Source organism: Balaenoptera borealis (genome assembly GCF_965194805.1).
Source record: "Balaenoptera borealis genome assembly, chromosome: 4".
NCBI classification, from domain to species: domain Eukaryota; kingdom Metazoa; phylum Chordata; class Mammalia; order Artiodactyla; family Balaenopteridae; genus Balaenoptera; species Balaenoptera borealis.
In genome coordinates, this window is record NC_138861.1 from 118,736,598 (window position 1) to 118,753,189 (window position 16,592).

General features: G+C 39.0%; 1 protein-coding gene across 4 annotated transcripts in view; it reads right to left on the reverse strand.

The window, feature by feature from the left end:
• PAPSS1 (3'-phosphoadenosine 5'-phosphosulfate synthase 1) overlaps positions 1-16,592 on the reverse strand; it is a 103,084-nt gene that overhangs the window by 11,775 nt on the left and 74,717 nt on the right. For all 4 annotated transcript variants that reach the window (XM_082389090.1, XM_082389091.1, XM_082389088.1 and 1 more), the window contains one exon: positions 4,342-4,571. In XM_082389090.1, coding sequence (XP_082245216.1) covers positions 4,342-4,571 — 230 coding nt within the window. The remainder of the gene's footprint in view (positions 1-4,341; positions 4,572-16,592) is intronic.

The following is a 16,592-nucleotide window of genomic DNA, read 5'->3' on the forward strand; positions in this document are numbered from 1 at the left end:
AGTCAATTTTTAATTAGCACCTGCCAGTAGAGGTGAACTGATAAAACATAAATTAAAAATAGAGCCAACCCTCTATATCCACGGTTTCCATATCCAAGGACTCGATCAACCTCTGATTGAAAACATCTGGGGGTAAGGGGAGAATTCCAGAAAGTTCCAAAATATAAACCTGTAAAACCAAGAGCGGATTTTTTGAAAGGGTAAACAAAATCAACAAACCTCTAGCCGGGCTCACCAAGAAGAAAAGAGAGTGGACCCAAATAAACAAAATAAGAAATGAATGAGGAGAAATAACAACTGATGCCACAAAAATACAAAAAGCCAAAAATAAAACTTGAATTTATCATGGGCAGGCAACTATTTACACAGCATTTATATTGTATTAGATATTATAAGTACTCTAGAGGTAATTTAAAGTAGAGAGGAGGATGTGTGTAGGTTACATACAAATAATACACCATTTTATATAAGGGACTTGAGCACCTGCAGATTTTGTTACCTGTGGTGGGGGGTCCTGGAACCGATCCCCCCCAGATACTGAGAGACAACTACTTACTGAACATGAATTGTAATTTACATTAAAAAAGCAGGGGTACTAAATAAGCAGATATAATTTGTACTAAATAAGCATCAATCAACAAAGCATGAAGCACCTACTAATGTAAAAAGAACTAGGAGCTACGATTCCCAGAAATGACTACAGATTTTGAGCTAGAAGGGAATCAACTCATCCACTGCCATCATTGTAGAGATGAAGAAACGAGGCCAGAGATGACACAGGAATCTCAAGTCACGCAGGAAGAACGGGGCTAGCACTCATAACTTCTGATTCTAGAGCCTCACATTGCCACTCTAAATTTACAGAGTGTACCACCTGCAGGCCTATCTCATTTATTGCACTTCATTTTGTAGCGCTTTTCACATATTGAAGGTTTGTGGCAACCCTGCATCAAGCAAGTCTGTTAGCATCATTTTTCCAACAGCACTTGCTCACTTCGTGTCTCTGTGTCACATTTTGGTAATTCTCACAATATTTTGAACTTTTTCATTATTATTATATTTGGTGATCTATAATCTTGGATGTTACTACTGCAATGGTTTTGGAGCGCCATGAACCACGCCAGTATAAGATGGTGAACTTAATCAATAAACGTGTGTGGGGCTTCTCTGGTGATGCAGTGGTTGAGAGTCTGCCTGCCAATGCAGGGGACACGGGTTCGAGCCCTGGTCTGGGAAGATCCCACATGCCGCGGAGCAACTGGGCCCATGAGCCACAACTACTGAGCCTGCACGTCTGGAGCCTGGGCTCCGGAACGGGAGAGGCCACGATAGTGAGAGGCCCGCGCACCGCGATGAAGAGTGGCCCCCGCTTGCCACAACTAGAGAAAGCCCTCGCACAGAAACGAAGACCCAACACAGCCATAAATAAAATAAATAAATAAATAAATAAATTTTAAAAATAAATAAATAAATAAACGTGTGTGTTCTCACTGCTCCACCAACTGGCAGTTCCCCAGTCTCTCGCCCTCTCCTTGGGCCTCCCTATTCCCTGAGACACAACAATATTGAAACTAGGTCAGTGAATAACCCTACAATGGCCTCTAAGTTTTCAAGTCAAAGGAAGAATTGCACGTGTCTCACTTTAAATCAAAAGCTAGAAATGATTAAGCTTATTAATGAGGAAGGCATGCTGAAAAGCAAGACAGGCTGAAAGCTAGGCTTCTTGTGCCAAACAGCCAAGCTGTGAGTGCAAAGGAGAAGTTCTTGAAGGAAATTAAAAGTGCTGCTCCAGTGAACGCACGAATGACAAGAAAGCAAAACAAGCCTTATTGCTGATATGGAGAAAGTTTTAATGGTCTGCACAGATGATCAAACCAGCTACGACATTCCTTTAAGCCAAAGCCTAATCCAGAGCAAGGCCCTAACTCTTTTCAATTCTATGAAGGCTGAGAGAGGTGAGGAAGTTTAAGAAGAAAAGTCTGAAGCCAGCAGAGGTTGGTTCATGAGATTTAAGGGAAAGCCATCTCCATAACATACAAGTGCAAGGTGAAGCAGCAAGTGCTGAGGTAGAAGTTGCAGTAACTTATCCAGAAGAACCAGTTCGGATCATTAATGAAGGTGGCTACACTAAACAAGAGATTTTCCATGTAGATGAACAGCCTTCTCTTGGAAGATGATGCCATCTAGGACTTTCACAGCTGAAGAGGAGAAGTCAATGCCTGGCTTCAAAGCTTCAAAGGACAGGCTCTCTTGTCCTCTGGCTCTCTAATGCAGCTGGTGACTTTAAGTTGAAGCCAATGTTCATTTACCATTCCAAAAACCCTACTGTCTTCAAGAATGATGCTAAGTCCACTCTGCCTGTGCTCTATAAATGGAACAACAAAGACTGGATGACAGCACATCTGTTGACAACATGGTTTACTGAATATTTTAAGCCCACTGTTGAGAACTACTGCTCAGAAGAAAAGATTCTTTTCAAAATATGACGACTCACTGACAATGCACCTGGTCACCAAAGAGCTCTGATTAAGATGTACAACGAGATTAATGCTATTTTCATGCCTGCTAACACAACATCCATTCTGTAGCCTGTGGATAAAGGACTAATTTCCACTTTCAAGTCTTCTTATTTAAGAAATACATTTCATAAGGCTATAGCTGCCATAGATAGTGATTCCTCTGATGGACATGGGCAAAGTCAACTGAAAACCTTCTAAAAAGGATTCGTCAGTCTAGATGCCATTAAGAACATTTGTGATTCCTGGGAAGAGGTCAAAATACCAGCATTCACAGGAGTTTGGAAGAAGCTGATTCCAACACGCATGGATGACTGGAGGGGTTCAAGGCTTCAGTGGAGGAAAAAACTGCAGATGTGGTGGAAATAGAAAGAGAACTAGAATTAGAAGTGGAGCCTGAAGATGTGACTGAATTGCTGCAATCTCACAATAAAACTTAAACAGATGAAGAGTTGCTTCTAACGGATAAGCAAAGAAAGTGGTCTCTTGAGATGGAATCTACTCCCAGTGAGATGCTGTACAGATTTTTAAATGACAACAAAGAATTTTGAATATTACATAAACTTTAGTTGATAAAAAGCAGCGGCAGGGTTTGAAAGGACTGACTCCAATTTTGAAAGAAGCTCTCTTGTGGTCAAATGCTATTAAGCAGCATTGTGCGCTATCGAGAGACCATTTGTGGAAGGAAGGGCCAATCAATGCAGCAACCTTCACTGTTGTTCTGCTTTAAGAAATCACCACAGCCCCCCACACTTCAGCAGCTACCATCTGATCAGTCAGCAGCCTTCAACACCTAAGCAAGACCCTCCACCAGCAAAAACATTACAACTCACTGAAGGCTCAGATAATACTTTATTTTTTAGCAATAAAGTATTTTTTAATTGAGGTATGTAAATTGTTTTTTTAGAAATACTATTATTGCGTACTTAATATACTACAGTATAGTGTAAACACAACTTGTATATGTACTAGGAAATAAATATATTTGTCTGACTTGCTTGATTGAAATACTTGCTTTAATTACAGTGGTCTGAAACCGAACCCACAGTATCTCTGAGGTATGTCCGTACTGATATTATCTATAGATAGCAATAAAAGTTTGTCAGTCAAAGGAAGATAGAGGCATGCTCAATACTACCAATAATTTGTATTAAAAGGTTGTTATTTTTTTGCTCCTTCTAAGATCTTTGAAGAAAAAAGTTGCACTCTTAGTGGTCAAGAGCATAGGCTCTGGAGCCATACTGCTTGAGCTCAAGTGCTGAGCTGCCATTTACTGGCTCTGTGACCTTATACAAGTTATTTGAACTCTGTAGGCCTCAGCTTACTACCAACCTACAAAATGGGGATAATAATTGCACCTACTTCACAGGATTATTATGGGGTATTAATTACAGGTATTAATACCTGTAAAGCAATTATGACAGTGCCTGTCACACAACGATTGCACAAATATTAGTTAAACTCACTCTCATTACATAGATCCCCTGGGCTTACCCGCAAAACCATCACTAGGCCTTGGTACTAAGTCCTAAGCACTTCTACATGCTCAGTAATATGGCAGACAGAAATGTCATTACTGCCCTTAAACACTTCACAACAAAATTCCTGAGATCATGAACCATGAAACCAGATTCAATTTTTATTTCTACTTCTAACTTCTGGAATATTGAGAAATTCGTTTCCCTGGTTTGCCTTTCTCTGAAACGGGTACAACAAAGCTTGTCACTGATAAGTTATAGTGAAGATGAGACAGTATGTTGAAGCCCTCGGAGCAGCTTAGAGCACAAAGTGCTTCACAGATCCGCGCAGAGAACGCAAAGCTTACTGCTCAGAGTCATAGTAGTCCATCCGCTTCTTCTTCTTGTTATAAGCCGCAACTCGAAAGGGAACTATTTCCAGGGTGATTAGGCCAGGGGCCATGGTCAGCACTTTGGCGCCATGAGTTGGCTCATACAGACCCTTCCCTGTTTCTGGATGAGGCACGCCAGCAGGGTCTCGTCCAACAATATAAAAATTGGCTCCTGCAACCATCCGTGCTCTGCAATGCCACTGGACCTAGAACAAAAATTTTCCTATTAGATAACCATGATTTTATGACCAGCACTTAGAAGTATTAAGTGGATAATAAATGCATATACTTCTTATACAGTCAGTATCAGCAGGAAATCTCAACAGATTAAAACGTTCACTTTGGGAGGCCAGAAACAAAACTGGCAACCCCTCGCCTTCCAAAAAATCTAAAAGTATATATGGTATGGATGTTTATGTATATGTATCTATATATTTGTTTTACTGGTAAGAGATATGTGAATGTACATCTGTGTCTATGTGTAGGATTTTATACAACTATTAGATGTCATTTATATATAGTTCAAAATCTAATATGTTGGTTAGAAATCAGGCTAGTGGTTGATCCTCTGAGAGAGGCAACTGAAAGGGGCTTCTGGGGTAATGATAATGTTCTTTTTTTCCCGCAGCTTTATTGAGTATAATTGACAAATAAACCTGTTTATATTTAAAGCCTACAATGCAATGATCTGATATACATATACATTGTGAAATACCACAATCAAGTTACTTAACACATTCATTACGGCACAGTTACCTTTTTGTGCCTATGGTGAGAGCACTTAAGATCTACTCTCCTAGCAAATCTCAAGTATGCAATACAGTATTATTAACCACAAACACCATGCTGTACAATAGATCCTCAGAACTTACTCATCTTATAACTGAAAGTTTGAATACTTTGACCAACCTTGGAAATAAAAGCTTGTACCTAATCCACTTGGATGTTAGTTCTAGGAGTCCCTGGTAATGTTGTTTCTTGACCCAGGATCCAATCCGGGTGCTGGTAATCAGAGTATGCTCACTGTAAGAGTTCACTGAGCTGTGTGTACACTGTGATGTATGTACTTTTCTCTATGTTATACTTTAATAGGTTAAAAAAAATTGGATGAAAATTATTTAAATTATATGAATATTTACATAAACCGGTACTGAGAAAATCCTGTCACCTAAAGGATTACTACCTAAGATACTAGGTAAGAATAAAACAAGGTGTTGGTTGTGACTAAATAGCCATGCTGCATCCAAAGCTAGCTCTGTAGCCTATACTTTCACATTAATACTGTTTAAAAACAAAAATTAGTTAGTCTAACACCTAGAACTATAGAACTTTAGAAGTTAAAGTAACTAAGAGACCATCATTCTCATTAAAACTCGAAGGAAGTAAACCCTCAAAGGTTAAGTGACTCGGCCAATAGAGTGTAGGACAAACCCGGGTCTGCAAACTTGGTCTTAGCTCCCTTTCAGTGTATGGCTGCATTATTTAGTGAGTTACAAAACCATCTCGGTTCTGTGTGAAAAGAGGTATAAATGATGACCACTACACATCACTTTCATTTTCTCTCTCTTGATAGTTTCTCTTATACCCAGTACTTTATTTTTATCAACATAGTTCAGAAAGTGCAAGAGCACAGGGGCAATCCCATACCCTACACTTGAATTGGTCACCCTGAGGAGTTTCAACTTTTTTAGTTGTTTCTACTGATGTTTACCTCTGTTTTTCTTTTATTTATTTATTTAGTTAGTTAGTTAGTTAGTTAGTTATTTAGGTGCACCGGGTCTTAGCTGCGGCACGCGGGATCTTCAGTTGGGGCATGCAGGCTCTAGTTCCCTGACCAGGGATTGAACCCAGGCCCCCTGCATTGAGAGCGCAGAGTCTTAACCACTGGACCACCAGAGAAGTCCTTACCTCTATATTTCTAAGCAGCATGTGTACACTGCTGCATCTTGACGGTTTAATTTTAGATATTATATACTGTCATCCCCGATATCTGTGGATGCTCAAGTCTCACAGTCAGCCCTCTGCACTCAAGGTTCTGCATCCATGGATTCAATCAAGCACAAACTATGTAGTACCGTAGGTATTTACTTTAAAAACCCTGCGTATCAGTGGACTGCAGAGTTCAAATTTGTGTTGTTCAAGGATCAACTGTAACACAGCCATTATTTCCACATTACTTATATTTCCCACTATAAAAGAAGATATGGGACTTCCCTAGTGGCGCAGTGGTTAAGAATCCGCCTGCCAATGCAGGGGACATGGGTTCGAGCCCTGGTCTGGGAAGATCCCACATGCCGCGGAGCAATTAAGCCCGTGAGTCACAACTACTGAGGCCTGTGCTCTAGAGCCCACAAGCCACAATTACTGAGCCCGTGTGCCACAATTACTGAGGCCGGCGTACCTAGAGCCCGTGCTCCGCAACAAGAGAAGCCACTGCAATGAGAAGCACATGCACCGCAATGAAGAGTAGCCCCTGCTTGCCGCAACTAGAGAAAGCCCGCGGGCAGCAATGAAGACCCAACGTAGCCAAAAATAAACAAATAAATTTTTTTTAAAAAGAGAAGAAGAAGATATTTGGCTCTTACTCCACTATCCTCATTCCCTATCCAATTTACCCAAGAAATACAGTGATATCAATACTTCGGTGAAACAAACATTCATCTGTAAAATGGGAATTACAATAGTATTTATCACATTTATTTTTAAGAAAATTAACACATGAAATATGTGAGGACTTAGAATAGTACCTGGTATCGAGTAAGTACACAATAAATGTTAGCTGTTATCATCTTTATTTTATTCCTCTCCTTGTGCAGCTGTTTATTTTTCCTAGAGTTAATAATTGTCTTGATTTTTTTCCACTTGCTTAGTTTTCCATATACCTGTGTTTCTATGTACCTTGTACCATCCTTCTTCCTGAACACACAGTTTAATACAATTCTCAGTCTCCCTTGCAGTGTGGCCATATGGCTGAGTTCTGGCGAAAGGAATGAGAGCCAAAGTGATGTGTGCCACTTCCAAACACAGACCATTAAAAAGCCTCCAGAGCACTATCCTAGCTTGCTTTCCCCATAAGCCAACTAAACAGAAAGGACCCTAAGGCCCTATAATAAACTACTTCTTTTCCTACCACAGTATTACTTCTGCTTGCACTGAGCTGCAATAGTTCTGTATGAACAAGATGGCAAAGCACAGTGCTTTGTTCCCCACATACGCCCACCCATCCCAGATTCAGCTCATTCCCCTCTGCCCCTTCATAGTAGACCCACAGAAGACCTTTGCTAGTTCACACTCAGAATTTTTATCAAGGGGTCAGTCAGAATCAAATCATCAGTTAACGACTCTGCAACTCCACTTAAATGGAAAATCTTTTCTGCCTCATGAAAAATAGCTACTGCTTACAGAGTTAAATTAAAAGGGCAGTCTAAGTTTTCTGAATTTAGGTGAACTTACTTTTCTCATTAAATATTTATGTCTGGATGCTTAAATCATTCAAGTGCCAAATGGTCAATAGGAATATTTTTCAAAAGCATATTGGTGACAGGGGCCAGTGCTAATTCTGTCTTGTAAAATTGCCAGAAATTTAAACTGCTTCTCTGACTTCTTTTAGAAGTTATATGAGTAAATTAAATGTAAACACAACAAACATGGAGTCAGCATTCTCCGGCAGGTAACCTGAATGATTTCAATATATATTTTAGTGAATGGTTCCCTTATGAGAATACTTTTTAAATTTTAACAGCCATGAATAGGCAAATCACTCGTAACTCTTCCAAGAATGCCTAAGTGTGAGTCAACTTACAACCTACTGAACAGGTAATAAGTTTTAATCCAGAGAATGCAAGTCAGCCCACAGCCATCAGTATCTGGTTAAGAATATAGGCTTTATTTAGAGTCAGGTTGTCCTAGATTTGAATACTAGCTTTGCCCCTTAGTGATGGAATGCCCTTAGGCAATTTCCTTATATAAGCCTCAGTTTCCCAGTTTATAAAAATGAGAATGATAATACTTAATGCGTAAGATTTCTGGGAGTTTTGAAAATATTGAGGACACCACCTGGCCCTCAATAAACGACAGTCACAAATATTGCTGCTGTTAGTATTATTCTGTCAAGTATTTCCTGACAATCACAGTTGAATTAATTGCTTCCTAACCTCTAAAGAAAATTCATTCACTCTCTAAAGATGACATACTGCCCAGAAGACGGCTGCTAAAAATCAGTAAGAGTTATCTATCTACCCAGCAGACCGAGGTCAAGATGTATTATTTATCTTTTCATGCCCAGTGGCTAGCATCATTATCGGGAAACAATGCATAGTGAAGAAGGAACATAAGATGATACCTAAAAGTTTTCTATAAACCCCTCTAAGAATCTGTAAATGGCCAACTGAACAACAAATGACTTATTTTTGGCTTTACTTGCATCTATGTAGCAAATAACAAATAGCTTTGTCATTTTTTTTCTGACTATAAAAGTAACTTAATTCACAGGTGGCAAACACTGCTAGTTGCCTCCACAACAACTGATTTCTCTTTGCCCTGATCTCCCTATTCCCTGATGACAGAAACGGCACCTTAAATGATGAAAATGTCGGGTCCTTGCTTTCTCAGCCTTCCTTGACATACAGCCCTGCAGCATGGGCATCTAAGCAAACAACAGAATCTCTTGGGAAGTCTGCTGGAGGGTTCTGAAAAACTTTTCCTCCCTAATAAAATTCTCAACTTTCATTTATCTGAAATGTCTTTACTTCACCGTTATTTTTGCTTGAATACAGAATTCTAGATTACAGACTTGTTTTTACTTTTTTTCTCGCTTAAAAATGTTACTCCATTGCTTCTAGTTGATAATGCTCTTGAGAAGTCAGCCATCATTCCTATTATTTCCCTATTGTCCCCTCTTCCTCTCACCCTCCCCATCCCTCTACTTTTAAGGTTCCTCTCTTTATCATAAATTTTCAGCAGATTGACTACTATGTGCCTAATTGTGGTTTTCTTTGGATTTATCCTTTCTTATATTTACTGGGCTTCTTGAATTTGTAGGCTGATGTTTTTCACCAATTTTGGAAAACGTTCAACCACTATTTTTTTAAAAAACTTTTTCTGCCACATTCTCTCTCTTTTTTCAGAACTCCCATTATACACATGTTAGATGGCTTGACGTTGTCCACAAGTTGCTGAGGCTCTGCTCATTTTCTCCCATTTATTTTCTTTTTTTCAAATAATTTCTATTGAATTTTCAAAAACCCACTGACCTTTTTCTTCTGCCAACTCTAGTCTGCTTTTAAGTTCATCCAATAAATGTTTCCATTTCAGATACTATACTTTTATAGTCCTTGAATTTCCATTTAATTTTTTTATAGTGTCCACTTTTCTGAGATTCCCCATCCATAAGACTACATTTTTCTTTAAGAAGCTTCAATGTTCTTATTTGCTAATTCCACCATCAGCATCACCTCAAGGTATGTCTCTAGTGACAGTTTTTATTCTGGATTATAAATCACACTTTCTTGCTTATTTCCAATAATTTGTTGCTGTATGCTGGACGCCTGAATGACTTGTTTTAAGGAGTCTGAATGGTGCTTTTTTCCTTTAGAATGTTAAGAGCCTGATTCTAGCAGGCAGGTAATTTACTGGCACCTCTCCTTATCTTTTTGAGGCTCAGTTTTAAACCTTGTTGGGCAGGTCCAGTCTAGCTTTTTGGGCCAATTATCAACCCACTGCCTTTCAACTCCAAATTCACCCTCAGTATTTGCTCTGAGATAACGGATTGAAAACTAAGCATTTCCCCTTCCCAGTGAGCAAAATGTTAAGTTTTATCAGTAGAGGGACATTGTAGAAGGAAGGGTGTGTAGTGGTACCTGAGTATGGGGATAGTTGGTGGGGATAGTCTGGTCCAGCAGCAAACTCAAAGTGCACCATCCTTCAACAACCTCAAAGCCCTAGCCTGAGGCCAGTGACCGCCTTGCTGCAGCCCTCCTAATGCAAACGCCAGGGCACTCCAAGCCTCCCACCAGCAGCTCCCTGACTCCCTCTGCTCACTCACTCACCACCCTGTGCTCATCTGTGCCTCAGAGGGTTGTTTCCTGCATTAATTCCGACATGGGTATCACACTGTGCACCAATCTGGCAGCAAGCCAGCTCCCAACGCCCTGACCCCCACTGAGCCCCAGTCTATTAGCCCCAGCTAGCTTGTGAAACAGAGGGTTGTTCCCTGCTATGTGGCATCTGTGAACCAGTGCGGTCCAGGCAATCCACTGAACTTCACCATCCAGTGGGATGAAACCATACCTTTTCCAATGAGATCTGAAGCCCAGCTTTGGGAAGAGGATCCCTTTTCCAAGTGTATCTATCTTTCCTTTGGTAATCTCCCTCAGCCCCAGGATACCCTTTAGAGTTCACTCTGCATTTTTATAGTTACTTCTCTATTAAAGCTTAACAATTCTTTAAACTTCCCCTGTCCAACTCTGTGTGATTTCCCACCTCCTAACTGTACCCAAACTGATACACTGTTTCTCTAGGGTGTGGTCTTTGTTCCTAAAGCATGTGTTTCTGATGTCTTAGTTGAATGCCAGGGGTGTTAGCAAGGTTTCTCCACTCTAGCTGAGCTGGAATGTCATCTTCCAACAATGAATAACCTCTGGTATCTTCAATCCACTCTCAAACTTATTGCAGCCATTCTCTACCAGGCCTCAGAGTCTTGCCCTGCACAAATGCAATCCAAGGAACCATGGGGAACACCCTCACAGTCTTCTGCTGCCTTAGCTCTGTACTGCAAGTCTCAGCTGCTCCAGCAGCCCTAAAATCCAATCTCTGCCTTCTCAGCTCAAGAGGTGTACTTATACAATGGAATATTACTCAGTGACAAAAAAACGAAATATTGCCATTTGTAGCAACATGGATGGACTTAGAGATTATCATACTAAGTGAAGTCAGAGAAAGACAAATATTATATTATCACTTATATGTGGAATCTAAAAAAATGATACAAATAAACTTATTTACAAAACAGAAACAGACTCACAGACACAGAAAATAAACGTATGGTTACCAAAGGGAAAAAGGGAGGGGGAGGGATAAATTAGGAGTACTGTATGGGATTAATAGATACACATGACGATGTATAAAATAAACAACAAGGATTTACAGCATAGCACAGGGAACTACATTCAATATCTTGTAATAACATATAATGGAAAAGAATCTGAAGCTGAACACTTGAAATTAACACAATATTATAAATCAACTATAGTAAAATAAAATAAAATGGATGCCAGAATAATGACTACTCAGAATAAGTCATTGAAATAAACTGATATTTGTTCCAGAATTTCCTCCCCAAATACATTTTTGCAGCTAATGTTTACTTGACTCTTTACTTAACTTCCACAATGTAATACAAGTAAGAATTAAGTTCTGCTACCCAGTAGTGCTAATAGGGGAGTAGTTCATGATTCAAATTATAATCAACTCTCAAAAAAATGAGATTGATCTATGCAAATCCTATAATGGCTTCTCCCTGCCAGCCATCATAGATTAAGATATTGTGCAACTAACAAACCAAAAGTCATTGATATACAGAAACCTAAATTACCCATCTCCATACACATAATATTTATAATATAAATCCTTTAGAATTAGAATTGTTCCTGAATCATCCCAATATGGCATATTACCTTGGAGAGTGTCTCTTCCCCATTTTTAATTCACACCCCTTTTTATAAACATAAAAGTCTCATTTGCTCCCTGACTCCATTAGAAAATAGTACCTATCATTTACCTCTCTACTACCAAACCTAGCCAAGATTTTGGTAAATTTTATTTTCAGTAGTTTCTGAGAGAAAAATAAACAAATTACTTTTCAAATTTAAAATATTACATTATAAAATTATAAAACTGGACTATACCACTTACATATAACACCACTAGTACTACACTATCTTCTTCCTACCCCACAATGGAGAAATTCCACTGTCCTAGAAGCCTGGCAGGTTAAGTATATAATGTTTTCAATTTTGTTTAATTAAAAATACTGAAGATAATAAATAGAACAGTTATTTAAGTCCCCATTTAAATAACCTATTTCTTTATACATTTCACATCAAAATTTTCTTCATGTGTAATGAATTTTATTAAAGTCAACATTCCATAAAGCCAAACTCATACACTCAACTGGTTTATGAAAGAACTTCAGGCACAGGGACTTTTTTTTTTTTTTTGTAAATGTGCAAATCTGTTTTTTCTAAATCGTCAAAAATGTACTTGTTTTAATGTATGAAAATTCTTTAGAAAGTCAAATCAATTATCTATTTTTGTTGGGTAAAAAAATCTATATCTTCATTCATCTCATGAATTTCACATTAAAATACCTGGTTGTACATTATCACATCACTTTAGTATTAACCTATTTTCTTGAAATTCCCAAATCTTAATGGTCTGCCTCTTGATTTTTCAATGGTAGGAACCATTTTAAACTCTTCAAGTTGACTGGGAAAATCGAGAGAGGCAAATGAAAGACAAGGTTCATCCTTCCCATCATGTAGATTCTGGGTACTTATGACTTTCAATCTTTGTACAACTAAGTATTCTAAATGCTTCTAGAATTTCCATCACTCTGTACAGGCACTGAACAGTATTCAGTCGTCATAAGAGTCACATTTCTGATTTGCAATGCAAAAATTATGAAACCTACTTAGACATTCCATTCTCCAGCTTGTAGGACAGAATTAGACACACCTTATAATTACTCCCATCAGACAATTTTAAGAGTAGAAAGGGAATTTAGATTGTGGAATCCAAATCCTTCAGTCTGCACATCAGGAATCTGAGGCCTGATTCCTCACAAAATACAGACTTTCCCAAAGATTTCCTTTATCTTCAAGGATAAACCTCAGCTGTCTCAGGATTCAAAATAACACAATTCAAGTGTAAGAGAAGTATTTGTTCAGAACCATCAGCAACCAAACTAATTTTATTCTTGTAAATTACCTTGCCCTGGCTGAGCCCAGGCCCCCAGCAGGTGTGAAGGGGGTCATGGGATAGACAGCAAATCCAGTATCCTCCTCCCTCTTCCTGCCTCCCAAGCCCAGGGACCACAAAATTTGCTTTTGATAAAAGCCAAGGGGCTTCCCTGGTGGTGCAGTGATTGAGAGTCCGCCTGCCAACGCAGGGGACACGTGTTCGAGCCTTGGTCAGGGAAGATCCCATACGCCCCAGAGCAACTAAGCCCGTGCGCCACAACTACTGAGCCTGCGCTCTAGAGCCATCGAGTCACAACTACTGAAGCCCATGTGCCTAGAGCCCATGCTCTGCAACAAGAGAAGCCACCGCAATGAGAAGCCTGTGCACTGCAACGAAGAGTAGCCCTCGCTCGTCGTAACTAGAGAAAGCCCGTGCGAAGCAACGAAGACCCAGTGCAGCCAAAAATAAACAAAATAAATTAAAAAAAAAAGCCAAAAGTCCTTGATAATCTTCTGTCTCTCCGCCCCCTCACTGATTATTAAGGAAGCAAAGGAAGGCAACCATGGTGGTATGTCATTGGAAAACATTTCCTGATATCCTTTACAGGGGTGAGAGAAGAAAAAAATAGGTACCAGTTATTGAATTCTTCCTAATATGAAAACAAAGTGTTTTATAAATACCTCATTTAATGTTTAGAGCAAATCAGTAAGATAATATTTCTGTTTCACAAATAAGAAAACTTTCAATAACACATTCAAAGCTGCAAAACGAACAGCGAAGAGACGGAATATTTGAACTGGGTCTTTCCGACCCCAAAGTCCATGCATACCTACTCTTATTGAGCTACTTACACTGTGTCACGCCCTACAACACAGGACATCAGAGCAGGAGAGGAAACACAAATTAGTACTCATTTAAGGAAGAAACAGCATAGATTACAATTGCAGAAAAAAAGTGAAAAGCCAAACTAAAACACAATATCTGAACTTGATGCTGCTTGAGTAAGAAACAGGCACAAAGAGATTCTGAGTTAGAAATCTACAGAAAAGTCAGGAGAAAAACAGGGTTTCCCACTCCCCCAGGAAAAGCATCCTAAAACACCTGTAAAATCTAATGTTTCTGAATTAATTTAGTAATTTCAGTTCTTAAGACACATATAAGCTAAAAGTATATAAAACAGACTATAGGAATCCCCAAATTATTTTTTAAATAATCAACAGACTCTAAATGTTTTTGTGATAAAGATCCACAACTGCTTACCAGAAAACCTGAAGTTCAATTTTTTTCCAGCTTTGTTGAGATATAATTGACATACAACATTATGTAAGTGTAAAGTATACAACATGATGATTTGATATAGGTACATACTACCAAGTGGTTACCATAAGAAGACTACTTAACACATCCATCTGAAATCCAAAAACCCAGTTTTTTAACTAACTTAGCAGAACCTGATCAAAACTGACATGAAGTTATCTATGGCCTTTGCTGATCCCAATTAATGTGGAAAGTCATTCACTCTGCTACAGTAATATTAATGTGTTTTATGTCTCAGAACCATCAGGAGAATTAAGTAGTAATACATGACCCCAAGTATTTTGGATAAGAGACTGTGAATCTGTGTTATGCTATTCCAGATACATCAATAAAATAAATGAGCAGAAGACAAAATTATCAAAGACCTCAAAGGGAGTCAAAGGTTACAATTAAAACTTGGGAGTTTATGGCTCCTATAATCAGGCTCAGACCCTAAGAGTGTCCCTTTAGGTTGTTAAAGCTCTTGGAAGTGTTTAAGGGGAAGAACAGGGTTTATACCCTAACAGACATCCTAGTTACTACTCCAAATACTGGTGTAAAGCAGGAACTAATTAAATATACTGGCATCATGTGGCAATACGTTCCTACTGTAGCTGTTTAAGGGCATCTGCTCACTTAAACACAATCAGTTGCTATTAAGGAGTCATTTACCAAGTGCACAGATAACTTTCATGACAAAGAAAAATCCCAGCTTCTAACAATGCATTTTCTCCAAAATTCAGCTGGTAATTTCCACTCAAATGCCTTAAGCCCAAGACAGAATTTATTATTTGTACACATCCACATTCCAAGATACATCTTACTTTCAGCACTTTCACGTAACATGTCTTAAAAAGTATTATTTGGGGACTTCCCTGGTGGCGCAGTGGTTAAGAATCTGCCTGCCAATGCAGGGGACACGGGTTCGAGCCCTGGTCTGGGAAGATCCCACATGCCATGGAGCAACTAAGCCTGTGTACTGAAACTACTGAGCCCACACGCCACGAGTCCGTGTTCCACAACAAAAGAAGCCACCACAACGAGAGGCCACGACAACGAGAGGCCCGCACACCGCGACAGAGTAGCCCCTGCTCACTGCAACTAGAGAAAGCCCACAAGCAGCAACGAAAACCCAACGCAGCCAAAAAAAAAAAAAGTATTATTTGCCCTTTACAGAAATGGATTTAGGATTTAGTGAGATGGGACAATTTTCTACATAGTGGATTAATGCCTCAAAAAAAAGTACATATATGACACATTTTTAGCATTAGAAAAGTAGCTCTCCCACCACATGCTGCCCTGCACGTCACCTACCCAATCCCTAAAACGGAATTTAGGAATCAAGCCATTAAATCTTTACAGACTGAAAAATCAGGGACATCCTGTTGATAACCAAACAGACTAACAGCTGCTCATTGTCTGAGAAGCATTTGTGCTGCGGAAGCAAATCTAGTACCAATGCCTTCTAAATGACCTACAGAAAATGATTAAAGGAAGAGTCACTGTTTTTTATTTTATTATTATTAGTTGGCACATGAGCATTACTGGCAGACTTTTTCCTGATGTCATTGGAAAAGCTACAAAATGAGTGTTGTGTTTTGGGTTTTTTTTTTTTTTTGAACTATAAAAAAATTCTTCACTTGAGGCTGTGAATAAGCCAAATAAGTCAAACACACAAGTGAGGCACTTGAGAAAAAGAAATGGATAGTTTTCAAAAGCCACTCAATCTAACAGTTTAAATCCTGCCAGTTCATAAACATTAATATATTTAATGGTTTAAAATATGAAGACGTTTATCAGAATTTCTAAATTTTGTTCTATAAAAGTTCAGAAGTTAAAAATGGCCTTTGCTCAGGCACCAGATGCGGTGGTTCCTGAGAAGAGCTACACCTCTTAGCATGTAACTGACACTCCAAAGAGATCTACAGACAGAAACTACTCTAACACACCTTTATACCCTTCTAGGAAACCTG